Below are 15,384 nucleotides of genomic sequence, written 5' to 3' on the forward strand. Positions count from 1 at the left end.
ACAATAATATGCCCCCTCTCTGAATGTCCGAGTGTGACCCCCTCCCCATGGGTTACTACAGCCAGTGTTGCCAGCACTGCCACTACCTGGGTGGGGGTACCCCACTGGAATCCCCACCGGCTAGGTGCAAGATCGTCAAGGTTCTCATTAGCAGATTTGAGAATTTCCTTGTATATTATGCTCTCCCATCAGGGGGCTCTGGCTTTGTAGGACCAACCCTGCCAGGCAGGCTCAGAATCTTGAGGGGGCGGTGCTGCTCTAGTAGGTCTCTGACCGCATTTATCTTTCTGTTTCGGCTGCATATAGGCAACTTACAGCAGGGCCATAAAACAGATGGGGACTTCTCTTTGGTGTATGGGTCGCTCAGGTGGTTGTCTAGGATATAGGGTTGGGGACCGTTCCATCATGATAGGACAATAAAATAATAGATTAGATGTATACTATATTTTAAAATGTATATCCCTCATCTGCACAAAATTGAAAACTCTCTCTCACAACCCCTGCTCACAGACACACGTTGGTTCTCGGATATGCAACCATTTCCTTTTCCGGTCAAGACGTGCGGTCAAATGATGAAAACATTAGTAGCCTAAACATCCTTATAAGCGCCAACTGGCCTTGACAAATAGTGAAACTCAGCACAAAAGCAATAATGGAATTTTAATGAATGTGTCGATAACACAACAAAAAATTATCAATTATTGTCAGCTCATGCTTGTGCAATGGCATCAGTTGGATTGTATTTAGCGGTCATCCCTTGTCCTAACAGTTGATACAATTTTCGAAACTTTCACTTGCTTGACACACTTTGACATACCATAATAGTCTCCGGGTTTTCTCTTTATTGTCCCCCATCATCTTGTCATTCTTCAGCACTGTTGTGGAGTACAACGGCTGTGCGGGTGACTTATTTTTTGCAGAGGGAGGCAGCTCCTATCTCACTTTGTACATGGTGCCGGCCAGACTTGTTTTCTTTGCAAGCAACTTGTTCGTCAATGACAGTGAAGTGAAGAAATTGTCCATGGTGACATTTCTCCCCTTGCCAACGTAAGGTTCCACAAGCCTCATCACCACATTCTCCATCACTCGCTCACCTGCTGCCCGATGTGGATATTTTCCCAGGCATTGAAAGCCGTTCAGCATGTACAATTATGCACGCTCTCACTGTGTAGCCTACTCCAAGTAGGCCAGAGTAGACTGATAAGACTGCTTTGATTCGGTGGACTGATATAGGGTACATAGCATTTTAAAGCTGCAATATGTAACTTTTTGGGCGACCTTACCAAATTCACACAGAAATGTGAGTCATTCTCATTGCAAGCAAGTCTAAGAAGTGGTAGATCTGTTCTATGTGCGCTTTTTCTTATGCTTGCCATCCTTAAGTTTTGTTTTAGCATTTTTTACTTTCAGTTTTGTACACCAGCTTCAAACAGCTGAAATACAATATTTTTGGTTCTGAAAAAAAAAGATCACTGCAGTTTACATGGTATAATGATTATCTACACTATCCTTGCTTGTTTTGTCACATAAACTGAAATTAGACGAACTGTTAGAATTTTAGCAACCAGAAAATGGCGGAACGATTTCTGCATAGTGCATCTTTAATATTATAATTAGAATAGATCAATACAATAGAATGGCCCACCCTGTTCTTCATTCACAAGTGGTGATTACATAATTATGCATTGTTGCTTCCCCTCGCTTATCAACTCACCCATTATCCCCCTTTCTCCCCATCATACTTTACTTAATCTTTTTCATCTGTTGTTATATGTGTGAAATTAGTTTCGGTATAGTTTAGGTTCAGTTTCAAGGAAATGATCAGGGTGATTATCTGCTGGGCACTGCACTTTCAACTGTCGGAAGAAGGAGCGGAGCAGGCCCTACTGTCAGGTCCTACCATTCAAAAAATGACATGCCCTCCTAAAACTCCAGTTCTGTTTGTTATATTAAGATTATAATGCAGACAGTATGTTATATAGACATATAGACAAAAAATATCCGAAACTTTGAACATCCCACGGAGCACCATTAAATCCATTATAAAAAAATGGAAAGAATATTGCACCACAACAAACCTGCCAAGAGAGGGCCGCCCACCAAAACTCACAGACCAGGCAAGGAGGGCATTAATCAGAGAGGCAACAAAGACACCAAAGATAACCCTGAAGGAGCTGTAAACCTCCACAGCGGAGATTGGAGTATATGTCCATAGGACCACTTTAAGCCGTACACTCCACAGAGCTGGCTTTATGGAAGAGTGGCCAGAAAAAAGCCATTGCTTAAAGAAAAAAAATAAGCAAACACGATTGGTGTTCCCAAAAGGCATGTGGGAGATTCCCCAATCATATGGAAGAAGGTACTCTGGTCAGATGAGACTAAAATTGAGCTTTCTGGCCATCAAGGAAAACGCTATGTCTGGTGCAAACCCAACACCTCTCCTCACCCCGAGAACACCATCCCCACAGTGAAGCATGGTGGTGGCAGCATCATGATGTGGGGATGTTTTTCATCGGCAGGAACTGGGAAACTGGTCAGAATTGAAGGAATGATGGATGGCGCTAAATACAGGGAAATTCTTGAGGGAAACCTGTTTCAGTCTTCCAGAGATTTGAGACTGGGACGGAGGTTCACCTTCCAGCAGGACAATGACCCTAAGCATACTGCTAAAGCAACACTCGAGTGGTTTAATGGGAAACATTTAAATGTCTTGGAATGGCCTAGTCAAAGCCCAGACCTCAATCCAATTGAGAATCTGTGGTATGACTACAAAGTATTGACTTTCAAAATGCAGGCCATTTTTGCCAGACTTGGCACAGATACACAAACACTTGGTTTACAAACAATGGAGTAAATCAAGCACTAACACTTTACTTGGATAGTCCATCTGTAGATGCTCTACAGACTATTAGTAACATTTGAACTAACTATCTACTAACCCTAAGCCTAACCTTAACCCTTATCCTAACCCTAAACCCCTAAACCTTGCCATCTACAGATGGACTATCTGTACTATCCAAATAAAGTGTGACCAACCAACCATTATATTTTGGGTTATGATGGGGTTAGACAGTTGTATTAAGCTCATGAGGCATTTCATATTCTTCGAAAATCAATGGGTATATCAATAATTGAAATTACTGTAAGTTTCAGATTTCACATTACCTGATCCCGGAGTCCTTTATGAACGCGTCCCATGCCAGCCCAGCTGTAGCGCTTTGCATAATCCTGCAGTGCTGCATACAGCTTCCTGCCACTCGCTGTGGCCTGGGCTGGGAACAGGGCATGGCTCAGCACAGGGGTCAGGTAGCCTCGCCCCTGCTCCTCCTCCCCCGTCTCCATGGTGATGCAGGGAGTCCCCCGATCGCCATTGGCCACCTTTGATGTGTCACTGAACTCTGCTCCAGCACAGCTGCCGGCGCGGGACAACACAGAGCGCCTGGAGCCGGACTTGTGCTTTCCTGGGATGGCTCGGCCTGGGGCTGGCGGGTCGGAGCCCACCCTGTAACAATACCATAGGAAGAGGAGCAGCAGGGTCCACAGGAGCCCACTCAGAGGACGGACCCCCAGCTCAGCACAGCGGGGCAACGGGAGCAGATCCATGGGCCAGTCCATCCTATAGTGATAAACTGAAATAACAGAGGGTAAGTAAAGGAGAAGAGCAGCAGATAAGTAAGTAGAAGGAGGAAGCGAGAGAGATATCAATAGGTGCCGGTTTCCCAGACACAAATAAAGCCTTGGACTATAAGCTATGGTCAATGGAGATTTAACTCCATTTAAATAGCTTTTTAGTCCAGGCCCAGACGTAATGAAGAGATGTGCAGCACTATGGAGTAACAGGTACCAGTCAGAGAGAAGTATTTGAGCTGTTCTTCATTTCATCCAGAGAGATATTACTGTATTATGCATAGTGAAAATCCTACATGTACAGTGCATTCGGAAAGTAATCAGACCCCCTGACTTTTTTCACATTTTGTGATGTTCCAGCTTTATTCTAAAATGGATGCAATTATTATTTTTTTCTCATCAATCTACACACAATACCCCATAATGACAAAGCAAAAACAGGTTTTTAGAAATGTTTGCAAATTTATAAAAATGTAAAACATAAATACCTTATTTACATAAATATTCAGACCCTTTCCTATGAGACTCGAAATTGAGCTCAGGTGCATCTTGTTTATATTAATCATCCTTGAGATGTTTCTACAACTTGATTGGAGTCTACCTGTGGTAAATTAAATTGATTGGACATGATTTGGAAAGGCACACAAAGTTGAGAGTGCATGTCAGAGCAAAAACCAAGCCATGGGGTCGAAGGAATTGTCCGTAGAGTTCTGAGACAGGATTGTGTCGAAGGACAGAAGGGTACCAAAAATGTCTGCAGCATTGAAGATCCCCAAGAACAAAGTGGCCTCCATCATTCTTAAATGGAAGAAGTTTGGAACCACTAAGACTCTTCCAAGAGCTGGCCGCCCGGCCAAACTGAGAAATCGGGGGAGAAGGTCCTTGGTCAGGGAGGTGACAAAGAACCCGATGGTCACTCTGACAGAGCTCTAGAGTTCCTCTGTGGAGATGGGAGAACATTCCAGAAGGACAACCATCTCTGCAGCACTCCATCAATCAGGCCTTTATGGTAGAGTGGCCAGTCGGAAGCCACTCCTCAGTAAAAGGCACATGACAGCCCGCTTGGAATTTGCCGAAAGGCACCTAAAGACTCTCATACAATGAGAAACAAGATTCTCTGGTCTGATAAAACCCAGATTGAACTCTTTGCCCTGAATGCCAACCTTCACGTCTGGAGGAAACCTGGCACCATCCCTACACTGAAGCATGGTGGTGGCAACATCATGCTTTGGTAATGTTTTTCAGCGGCAGGGACTGGGAGACTAGTCAGGATCGAGGGAAAGATGAATGGAGCAAAGTACAGAGAGATCCTTGATGAAAACCTGCTCCAGAGCGCTCAGGACCTCAGACTGGGGCAAAGGTTCACCTTCCAACCCTAAGCACACAGCCAAGACAACGCAGGAGTGGCTTTGGGACAAGTCTCTGAATGTCGGGAGCCCGGACTTGAGCCCGATCGATCATCTCTGGAGAGACCTGAAAATAGCTGTGCAGCGATGCTCCCCATCCAACCTGAGAGCTTGAGAGGATCTGTCAAGACGCTGCCAAAGGTCCTTCACTTTACTTAGTAAAGGGTCTGAATATTTATGTAAATGTGATATTTGCAAACGTTTCTAAAAACCTGTTTTTGCTTTGTCATTATGGGGTATTGAATTTGAATTTATATGAATTGTAATTAATAATATATCATACGAAATGGATGATGGACATTGATACCGGTTTTGGTTTTTTCATATAAATTGCAATTCATAATATATCATACGAAATGGATGATGGACATTGTTACCAGTTTTGGTTTTTCCATTTATATTTTGAGGTAGCACGTTAGCATGTTAGCACATAGGGCGCACCGATTTGTATCACCTCATTAGTAAGTAAGTGTTACACCTGTGCTGGCTTGTCCATCTCGTTAGTCGGAAGGTGTTTCACCTGTGCTAGCCAAGGTGATATTTAAGAGTGGCTGGCCCAGTGCTCCAATTGAGCTTGAGAGATGTTGGGAGAGCTACACTTCACCACAGCTGAGGTGCGATTTCGAACTCAACTTATTTAAGTTTGAAAGAAGACTGGTTTTTTTTCTGTTTTTTTCTTCTCCATATTCTTAAGTTGTGAGTTTTTCTTTTCAGAGGCAGACCTAGTCATGGTGGGTGTCTTTTAGAACCCCTTACTAGTGGCTTTGCCAACTTTCAGTGGGCACCCACATGGCCTTTCATAACCCCTTTTGGTTGTCAAAATTATTTTTCTTTGTTAGATCCCTTTGTTGTCAGCAACATTTTCAGTTTGTCAGCTGGGAACGTAACAAAATGGGGGCTCGTCCAGGAGTTTGGTTCCCATGGGTATGATAGAGGCTCTAATCACCTACAGATATTTGAGTGTTCAAAATTACGTTTTGTGGTAGATTTTCTGTCACTGACATCCAACCAAAAGGGTTATAAAATTGGTGCAATAATTTTGAAAGTTGCAAAAACACACAGGCTTATAAAAAAAATGCCATGAACTTTAAGATGGAAGCATTTGTGGAAAACCCTACATGGGAGATGCTAGATAAATGTACAAAGGCAAATCTGCTCATCATTGCAAAGCATTATGACATCAAAGTGGAATCTGGCAATCCAAAAACAGTGGTCAAAGAGTTCATCGGTACTGTTTTGGTGAGGCTGATGAAAAGGGTGGTGGGGTGAGTCACATAGATGTGCAACTGAGGGAGTTAAAACTAAAGGCAAAGTTGGAACAACAGAAATTAGACCTTGAGCACAAGGAAATAGAACCTAAGGAGGGATTGGAGCAACATAAATTAGTTGGAGCCCAGGGAAAGACAAGATGCTTGTGCAGCCAAACCACAAGATCAGGAACGTGAACATGCCATTCGATTAAGAGATGGATCTGGAAGCACTCAGAATCCAGTCCTGCACCCTCAACAGAGTTTGATCTTGGTCGGAACAGCCGGCTTGTACCGCCTTAAACAAAAAAGAAGTGGATGTATATTTTACTCTGTTGAGCGGATTGCCACAATCCTAAACTGGCTGCGAGATTTGGTCACTGCTCTTCCAAAGTGTTCTTGTGGGAAAGGCTCAGAAAGTGTACGCCACTTTATCTCTTGACCAGAGTTCAGATTATGACACTGTTAAAGCTGCTCTCCTTCGGGCTTACGAATTGGTCCCAGAGGCATACAGACAACAGTTACACAAATTACGAAAGACATAATCACAAAGCCATGTTGAGTTCGCAAGGGAACCAGCATGTATTTTTGATCAGTGGTGTGGTTCTCAAAAGGTTAAGGACTTGGAGGATTTAAAGACACTCGTACTTCTCGAGCAGTTCAAGAATTGCTTCATGAAAGGGTTACGACCTACATTTATGAGGACAAGGATCTCACTCTTGAGAAAGCTGCAGTTCTTGCAGATGAGTTTTTGTTGACACATAAAACTACCTTCACAAACAAAGCACCCAGTAGTTATCCTTGCGCAAAAAGCAATCCAGTGAAGTCACCTCATACTACGAGTTTTCAGTCTTTTTCTACAGTGCCCAAAGATAAAGATCGGCAGAACTGGTTTTTCATATCCACCAGTTTGTCATTACTGCTGTGCGAAAGGACACATTGTCCTAGGTTGAAACAGAAAACTGAGAGAGAGAAAAATATGTTTCTTCTTGTGGGAGCCATTAAGTCTGGTTGGGATTGGTGTACGTATTTCCTAAACAAGATTTTGGAAAAGATGTGTATGAACCATTTGTTTCAGACAGGTTCGTGTCTCTGCAGAGTGGTGATGCTTTTAAGCAGCCGGTAAAGAAACTGCGAGACACTGGGGCAGCCCAATCCTTCATTTTGGAGAGTGTTTTGCCTTTGTCTTACACTTCAGCAACTGGTTACAGTGTGGTACTACAAGGCATGGAGATGGGTTGCATGGAAGTTCCTTTGTATACAGTAATGTGGAACTCGAGTCTGATCTTATTTCTGTTTACATTTTCGTTGGAGTGAGGCCTAGCCTACTGGTGAAGGGGGTCTCATTCATTTTGAGAAACGATTTGGCTGGAGGGAAGGTCGTTCCAAATCCTGTAATTTGTAAGGAACCCAGAGTAGAGGAACCTGATGGGTTATCAGAAAAGTACCCTAGAGTGTTCCCAGCGTGCTATGTGTAAATGTTGCCGGGAGCAAGTCTAATGTTGAGGATGTCAGAGATCCCACCATGGTCGATCTGTCCGAGATTTTATGGGTGATCCTGATTTCGCTAAACCTCCTGAGTAGACCTCTCCTTTGAAAACCCCAAAGGTGAGCGAGTTTGTAGGAACACTGAAGGAAGAGAGGGTCCCTACAGTTGACACTTCGATGTCTAGGAAGCAGCTGATTGCTGAACAAAGTAAAGATGTTTCCCTCTCTCCTCTTTTTGCTGAGTCCAGAGGAGGTTTGTGTGGGTTACTTTGACAGAGATGGGGTTCTAATGAGGAAGTGGCGTTCTCGCATCACTTCTGAGCAAGATGATTGGCCCAGTGTATCTCAAATTGTCGTTCCAGTTAAGCTTCGACAAGAGATGCTGAGGTTGGCTCATGATGGTAGTATGGCAGGCCATCTTGGGGTCAACAAGACATATGACCGGATTTTGCGTAATTTCTTCTGGCCTGGTCTGAAACAGGATGTAGTGGCTTACTGTAAATCCTGTCGTTTTTGCCAGCGGATGGGTAAACTGAACCAAGCTGTACCGGTTGCACCTTTGCAGCCTATTTCTGCTTTTGAAAGCCTTTCAGCAGGGTTCTGGTGAATTGTGTTGGTCCTTTGCCCAAAACAAAGAGTGGTAATCAGTTTATCTTGACCGTTACGTGCGCTGCCACTCGTTTCCCTGAGGCCATTCCTCTGAGGGAAATCACGGCTCCCAATATTGTTAAGGCCCTGGTGAAATTATTTTCAACATTTGGACTTCAGCACGTTCGAATTTCATGTCAAATGTCTTCCAGCAAGTGGGTGTTACCCATTGCCCCCTCTAGGGCCTACCACCCAGTGTCTCAAGGTGCTCTTGAGAGATTTCATCAGACTTTGAAGTCTATTTTAAGAGCTTACTGCTTTCTGCTGTTTGCAGCGTGGGAGGTTGTTCAGGAATCTCTCAGTTTTAGTCCAAATGAGCTCGTGTTTGGACATCATGTCAGAGGTCCTTTGAGTTTGCTGAGAGCGAGGTTGTTGCAGGGCAACATCTTAAACACAAAAACGAATCTGTTGGCGCACGTTAGCGCTTTTCGATACAGATCGCACCGCGCCTGTGAGTTTGCCAGTGAGAATCTGGAGAAGGCGCAAACAAAAATGAAAGTTTGGTTCGATCGAAAGGCCCGAAACCCCACTTTCGATGTGGGTGACCAAGTCCTGGTTTTGTTGCCCGTTCTGGGGTCACCGTTGCAAGCTCGCTTTTCAGGCCCTTACCCCATAGACAAAAAATGGTCATCTGGATTACATCATCGCCACACCGGAGCGCAGGGGGGAAAAACTCCTGTGTCATGTCAACATGTTGAAACCATACTTCACCTACTACGATCAGGCGGAGAAATCGGTGGAAACCGGTAGTGATATTCTGCTGCTGTCACCGTTGACTATCGTCTTCCTCAAGAGCACGAGGAAAGCCCAATACATCCTGTGCCTATTGGAAGGTTGATTAACTCAGAGATTCTAGAAAACCTTTTGGTACACTCGTCTCTGGAGGAAAAAGGCAACATTATTTCACTGCTTTTAGAATATCAGGGTTTATTCTGATGTGCCAACTCAGACAAATGTACTAGAGCATGACATTGGGGACTCTGCCCCAATCAAACAACATGCCAATCAAGTGAATCCTGAAAAGAGAAAGAAGCTCTGCAGTGAGGTGGAGTTCATGCTTGAGCACGGCACTGCACAACATGACAACGGTCAGTGGAGTTCGCCCTGTATTTTAGTATCTAAGGCGGATAGGTCTCTGCGGTTTTGTTCCATTTTTCAGAAACTCAATGCCGTTACTAAGTCGGACTCGTACCCTTTTTCCAGGGTCGACGATTGTGTTGACCTTATTGGTGCTAAAGAGATATTGGCAGGTCCCTCTAACTGAGCGCGTCATAGTTGTCTGCTTTTGTCACTCCAGATGGTTTGTTTTCCTATCTTCATCTCCCGTTCGGGTTATGAAATGCCGGAGCCATGTTTCAAAGGATCATGCACATCGTGCTACGTGGCCTAGAAAATGCTAACGCATATTTAGATGTGGTCGTATTTAGCATCACCTGGCCCCAACACCTTCAGAATATTAGGAGTCTGTTTGGGCGTTTCGCATCTACCAAACTGACAGTTAACCTGTCAAAGAGTGAAATTGCCCAAGCAACAGTGAAATATCTCGGGCTTTTTGCAAGAACTTTGCCCAGGTTGTTGCACCACTTACAGATTGACCAGTACGAAAGTCGCTTTCTGTTGTAGCCCCGACTGTCAGGAGGCATTTGAGAAGACAAATACTATTTTGGTCTGTGCACCAGTGCTAGCTGCTCTGGAGTTCCGTTGTCAGATGCCAGTAATGTAGGAGCAGGGGCTGTGCACCTACAGAAAGACGATAAGAATGTTGAGCACCCTGTGGGGTATTTTTCAAAGAAATTGGCCTCATATCAAAAACATACTCGACTATCGAGAAGGAGCCACTCGCTTTGGTACTGGCTCTTTAGCACTTCGAGGTTTATGTATCGGTCTCTACACCTCTGGTGGTCTATACCGATTATAACCCTCTCGTTTTCCTGCAAAAGACAAGTTCCACGAACCGCCGACTCCTTCACTGGAGTCTCATATTACAGGAATTTCCCCTTGAAATCAGACAAGTCCGTAGTAAGGACAACTTGGATATTCGTTTTGTTTTGGTTGTGCTTGTTCCAAAGGGATGAGAGAATGAATGTGATTTTACCCGTTTCTCAAAACGTCTGTGTTTTAGGCAACTATATATAGTTGTATTTAATTGTTGACAGCCAGTAGACACCATGTTTATATTGGAGAATGCGACACATTTAAGTTGATCATGTTGTGAGATGGAAGTTATTTTCTGTTGGTTGTGAGCAAACTTGTCCAACAAAAATATAGGATATATTTGTTGTCTTAAGGGGGAAGGTGTTCCCGGATTTGATTTTTCCATTTATATTTCGAGGTAGCACGTAGGGTGCACCGATTGGTGTCACCTTGTTAGTGAGTACAGTACCAGTCAAAAGTTTGGACACACCTACTCATTCAAGGGTTATTCTTTATTTTTAATATTTTTTACATTGTAGAATAATAGTGAAGACATCAAAACGATGAAATAACACATATGGAATAATTTAGTAATCAAAAAAGTGTTAAATCAAAATGTATTTGAGATTCTTCAAAGTAGCCACCCTTTGCCTTGATGACAGCTTTGCACACTCTTGGCATTCTCTCAACCAGCTTCATGAGGTAGTCACCTGGAATGCATTTCAATTGACAGGTGTGCCTTGTTAAAAGTTAATTTGTGGAATTTCTTTCCTTCTTAATGCGTTTTACCCAATAAGTTGTGTTGTGACAATGTAGGGGTGGTATACAGAAGATAGCCCTATATTTGGTAAAAGACCAAGTCCATATTATGGCAAGAACAGCTCAAATATGCAAAGAGAAACAACAGTCCATTACTTTAAGACATGAAGGTCAATCAATCTGGAAGATTTCAAGAACTTTTAAAGTTTAAGTGCAGTCGCAAAACTATAATGAAACTGGCTCTCATGAGGACCGCCACAGGAAAGGAAGACCCAGAGTTACCTCTGCTGCAGTGAATAAGTTCATTCGAGTTAACTGCACCTCAGTTTGCAGCCCAAATAAATGCTTCACAGAGTTCAAGTAACAGACACATCTCAACATCAACTGTTCAAAGGAGACTGCGTGAATGAGGCCTTCATGGTCGAATTGCTGCAAATAAACCACTACTAAAGGACACCAATAAGAAGAAGAGACTTGCTTGGGCCAAGAAACACGAGCAATGGACATTAGACCGGTGGAAATCTGTCCTTTGGCCAGATGAGTCCAAATTTGAGATCTTTGGTTCCAACTGCCGTGTCTTTGTGAGACGCAGAGTAGGTGAACGGATGATCTCCGCATGTGTGGTTCCCACCGTAAAGCATGGAAGAGGAGCTGTGATGGTGTGGGGTGCTTTGCTGGTGACACTGTCTGTGATGTATTTAGAATTCAAGGCACATTTAACCAGCATGGCTACCACAGCCTTCTGCAGCGATACACCATCCCATCTGGTTTGCGCTTAGTGGGACTATCATTTTGTTTTTCAACAGGACAATGATCCAAAACACACCTTCAGGCTGTGTAAGGGCTATTTGACCAAGAAGGAGAGTGATGGAATGCTGCATCAGATGACCTGGCCTCCACAATCACCCAACCTCAACCCAATTGAGATGGTTTGGGATGAGTTGGACCACAGAGTGAAAGAAAAGCAGCCAACAAGTGCTCAGCAAATGTGGAAACTCCTTCAAGACTGTTGAAAAGCATCCTCATGAAGCTGGTTGAGAGAATGCAAAGCTGTCATCAAGGCAAAGGGTGGCTACTTTGAAGAATCTAAAATCTAAAATATATTTTGATTTGTTTAACACTTTTTTTTGTGTTACTACATGATTCCATATGTGTTATTTCATAGTTTTGATGTCTTCACTATTATTCTACAATGTAGAAAATAGTAGAAATTAAGAAAAACCCTTGATTGAGTAGGTGTGTCCAGACTTTTGACTGGTACTGTACGTGTTACACCTGTGCTGGCTCGTCATCTCGTTAGTCGGAAGGTGTTCCGCCCAGGTGATATTTAAGAGTGGCTGGCCCAGTGCTCCTCTTGAGCTTGAGAGATGTTGGGAGAGCTACACTTCAGTTGAGGTGCGATTCCGAGCTCAACCTATTTAAGTTTGAAAGAAACATTCTCCCGAGTGGTGCAGTGGTCTAAGGCACTGCATCGCAGTGCTTGAGGCATCTCTACAGACCCGGGTTCGATCCCAGGCTGTTTCACAGCCGGCCGTGACCGGGAGACCCATGAGGCGGCGCACAATTGGCCCAGCGTCGTCCGTGTTAGGGGAGGTTTTGGCCAGCCGGGATTTCCTTGTCCCATCGCGCTCTAGCGACTTCTTGTGGCAGGCCGGGTGCTTGCAAGCTTGCAAGCTGACAATGTTTCCTCCAACACATTGGTGCGGCTGGCTTCTGGGTTAAGCAAGCAGTGAGTCAAGAAGCAGTGCGGCTTGGCAGGGTCGTGTTTCAGAGGATGCATGCCTCTCCCGAGTCCGTAGGGAAGTTGCAGCGATGGGACAAGACTGTAACTACCAATTGGGGAGAAAAAGAGGTAAAAGTACAAATAACATTTTTGAAAGAAGACAGATTTTTGGTGTGTCCCCTGTTTGTTTTGTTCCATGTTCTTTTTAAACCCTATCCAAAGTTGTTGTGGGTTTTTCTTTGTTTGTCTTTTCAGAGGCAAATCTAGTGGGCATCCATGGCATCTGTTTTGTTTTGGTGGTCAAAGTGATTTTTCTTTGTTAGTTCCCTTTGTTGTGAGCGACATTTTGAGTTTGTCAGCTGGGAACGTAACAACATCCACTAATTAATACATACCCTACAAAACATAACATATCATAGTAAATTGAGTATTTCGGATTTACATACAGAATAATACTAAATGCTTTGAGACCAGGTTTGAATGTAAAGCAGACACATGACATTATCAAATCACTTTGTCTTGTTACCTGACATGACAGTGAAATAGCACATTATGTAACAAAGTTGTGGTCAATTACATGTAAACCTTAAACTTAAAATGTAAACCATGCGTGATGCTTTTAATCATGTTATCTCAGCAGGCTTTTTATTTGAGATAAACCGTGGTGTAGTTGAGCCTGGTCAGTCAATCGACTGCTCTTCCCTCTGCCAGCCTCTAGCTGACTCGACGGTTAACCCATCAACTTCTATTGAATCTTTGTTTCATTTCAACAATTTACTATCTGTGACGTGCTTAAGATTGATGTAAAAAACAAAAATCTACTGGAGCTGATATGCTTGATCCATTTTTGTTGCAGCTCTCTGCCCCTCTGATTTGCTGAATCATTAACCCATATTTTTTACCTGACGATTATATCTGGTACTCTCCCCAAGGTTTGGAAGGCGGCCCATGTACTCCCCCTTCACAAAGGTGGTGACCTAAATAATTATCGGCCTATTTCTAAACTTTCTTGCCTAGCTAAACTATTAAATCCAGCTAAGATATTTCTTATTGTTGAAATGTATTCAGTCGGGTTTTAGACCAGGTCTGCTGCATCCCTAGTTATAGATGATGTGGTTAACTGTATGGATGAAAGGCAACATTGTGCTGCCCTCTTCATTGACCTGTGAAAGGCTTTCGATACTGTTGATCACTCACTGCTAATTCAGAGGGTTGATTCTGGGTCCTGTACTTTTTACTGTTTACAATGCCGACTTGTCTGTAAAACATTGTAACATGCACTTGTATGCCGATGATACTGTTGTGTATGCTATTGACCCCACGGTTGACCAGACTCTATCTGAACTACAGTTTGCCTTCATTGTATCACAGAAACTTTATTGACCTGAAATTAGTACTTAATGCAGGGAAAACTAGGTATATGTTCTCTAGAGCGCATAAAAATAAGTCTGATTTAAGCATATGTACTGGTGTCCAAATTGATCGTGTCCATGCTTACAAATATCTGGATAGATGAAAAGCTGTCTTTGAAAAAGCATATTGATGAGTTTAGAAGCTGAGAATAAAAATGAATTTTTGCCTCTCGCTAAATAGTAGAAAGCAGATTATTCAGTCGTGTTCCTGTCGGCCCTAGACTATGGCAACGTCATCTATATGAACAAAGCTGCCACTTCATTAAAGCTGTTAGATGCAGTTTATCATAGCGCAATGCGCTTTATTACGGGTGACAATTTTAGTACTCATCACTGCATTCTCTACCAGAAAGTTGGTTGGCACTCTTTGATGTCACGTAGGTTGATACATTGCTAGGTTTTCATTTATAAAGCCCTTTTACAAAAAGTCCCACTGTACCTAACATCATTACTAATCTTTAGACACAAGTTATCACAGGGCCGGTCCTTGCAGTTCTGCCGCCCTAGGCGAGACCTAAAAAATGCACCCCCCTCGTGCTCACTGGGATGTAGCCTACCATGTTGGCACAATGGAATTTGATGAATGCCCATCCATGTGGTAGGCCCACCGTTTGTAAAATAGGCTGTTGCATTGGCTTTAATAGTCCTGATTCCTGTGACTAATCAATTTGGCTATTTAACCTCTGAATATCAGCTACCCAACTTTATCAGGAGTTATCGTGAGCCTATTTTCAATGTGTTTACACAGCAGGAAATGCAGAAGTATTTTATTTTTCACTATGATCAGCTTGTCAAAAATTGAAGGATACAAACTTCAAACCATTGATCATGACAGTGGGGTGAAACTCCTGGACAACAGTTGCGATTGTCCATTCCATATTGTCCATTTTACTTTGACATGTCCTGTTTTTAGGATATGTTTGTTAAAAGGACAGCACATTTTTTATTGGATTGGGCTTCATAATAGGTTAGGCTATTTGATTGGATGTCCTTCTCATTACATTGTCATACATTTTATCTCCAGCCTGTAGGCTACAGAAAAGTCCACATACTCTTTCTACCATATTCTACAGTATATCTGCTACATGATTTGTGTTCTATTAGTTTGCGTCTCTCCAACAGCACCCTGGAGAATGGACAAGCAAAATATTTTGCGCCTT

At 43.1% G+C, this 15,384-nt stretch overlaps 1 protein-coding gene across 1 annotated transcript in view; it reads right to left on the minus strand.

Moving 5' to 3' along the window:
- Window positions 1-15,384, minus strand: part of asphd1 (aspartate beta-hydroxylase domain containing 1) — a 45,731-nt gene that overhangs the window by 29,020 nt on the left and 1,327 nt on the right. The window contains exon 2 of the mRNA XM_041862444.2: window positions 3,166-3,629. Within this exon, the coding sequence (XP_041718378.1) occupies window positions 3,166-3,615 (450 nt within the window). The 5' untranslated portion in view covers window positions 3,616-3,629. The remainder of the gene's footprint in view (window positions 1-3,165; window positions 3,630-15,384) is intronic.

Source organism: Coregonus clupeaformis, chromosome 35 (genome assembly GCF_020615455.1).
Source record: "Coregonus clupeaformis isolate EN_2021a chromosome 35, ASM2061545v1, whole genome shotgun sequence".
Taxonomy (NCBI): domain Eukaryota; kingdom Metazoa; phylum Chordata; class Actinopteri; order Salmoniformes; family Salmonidae; genus Coregonus; species Coregonus clupeaformis.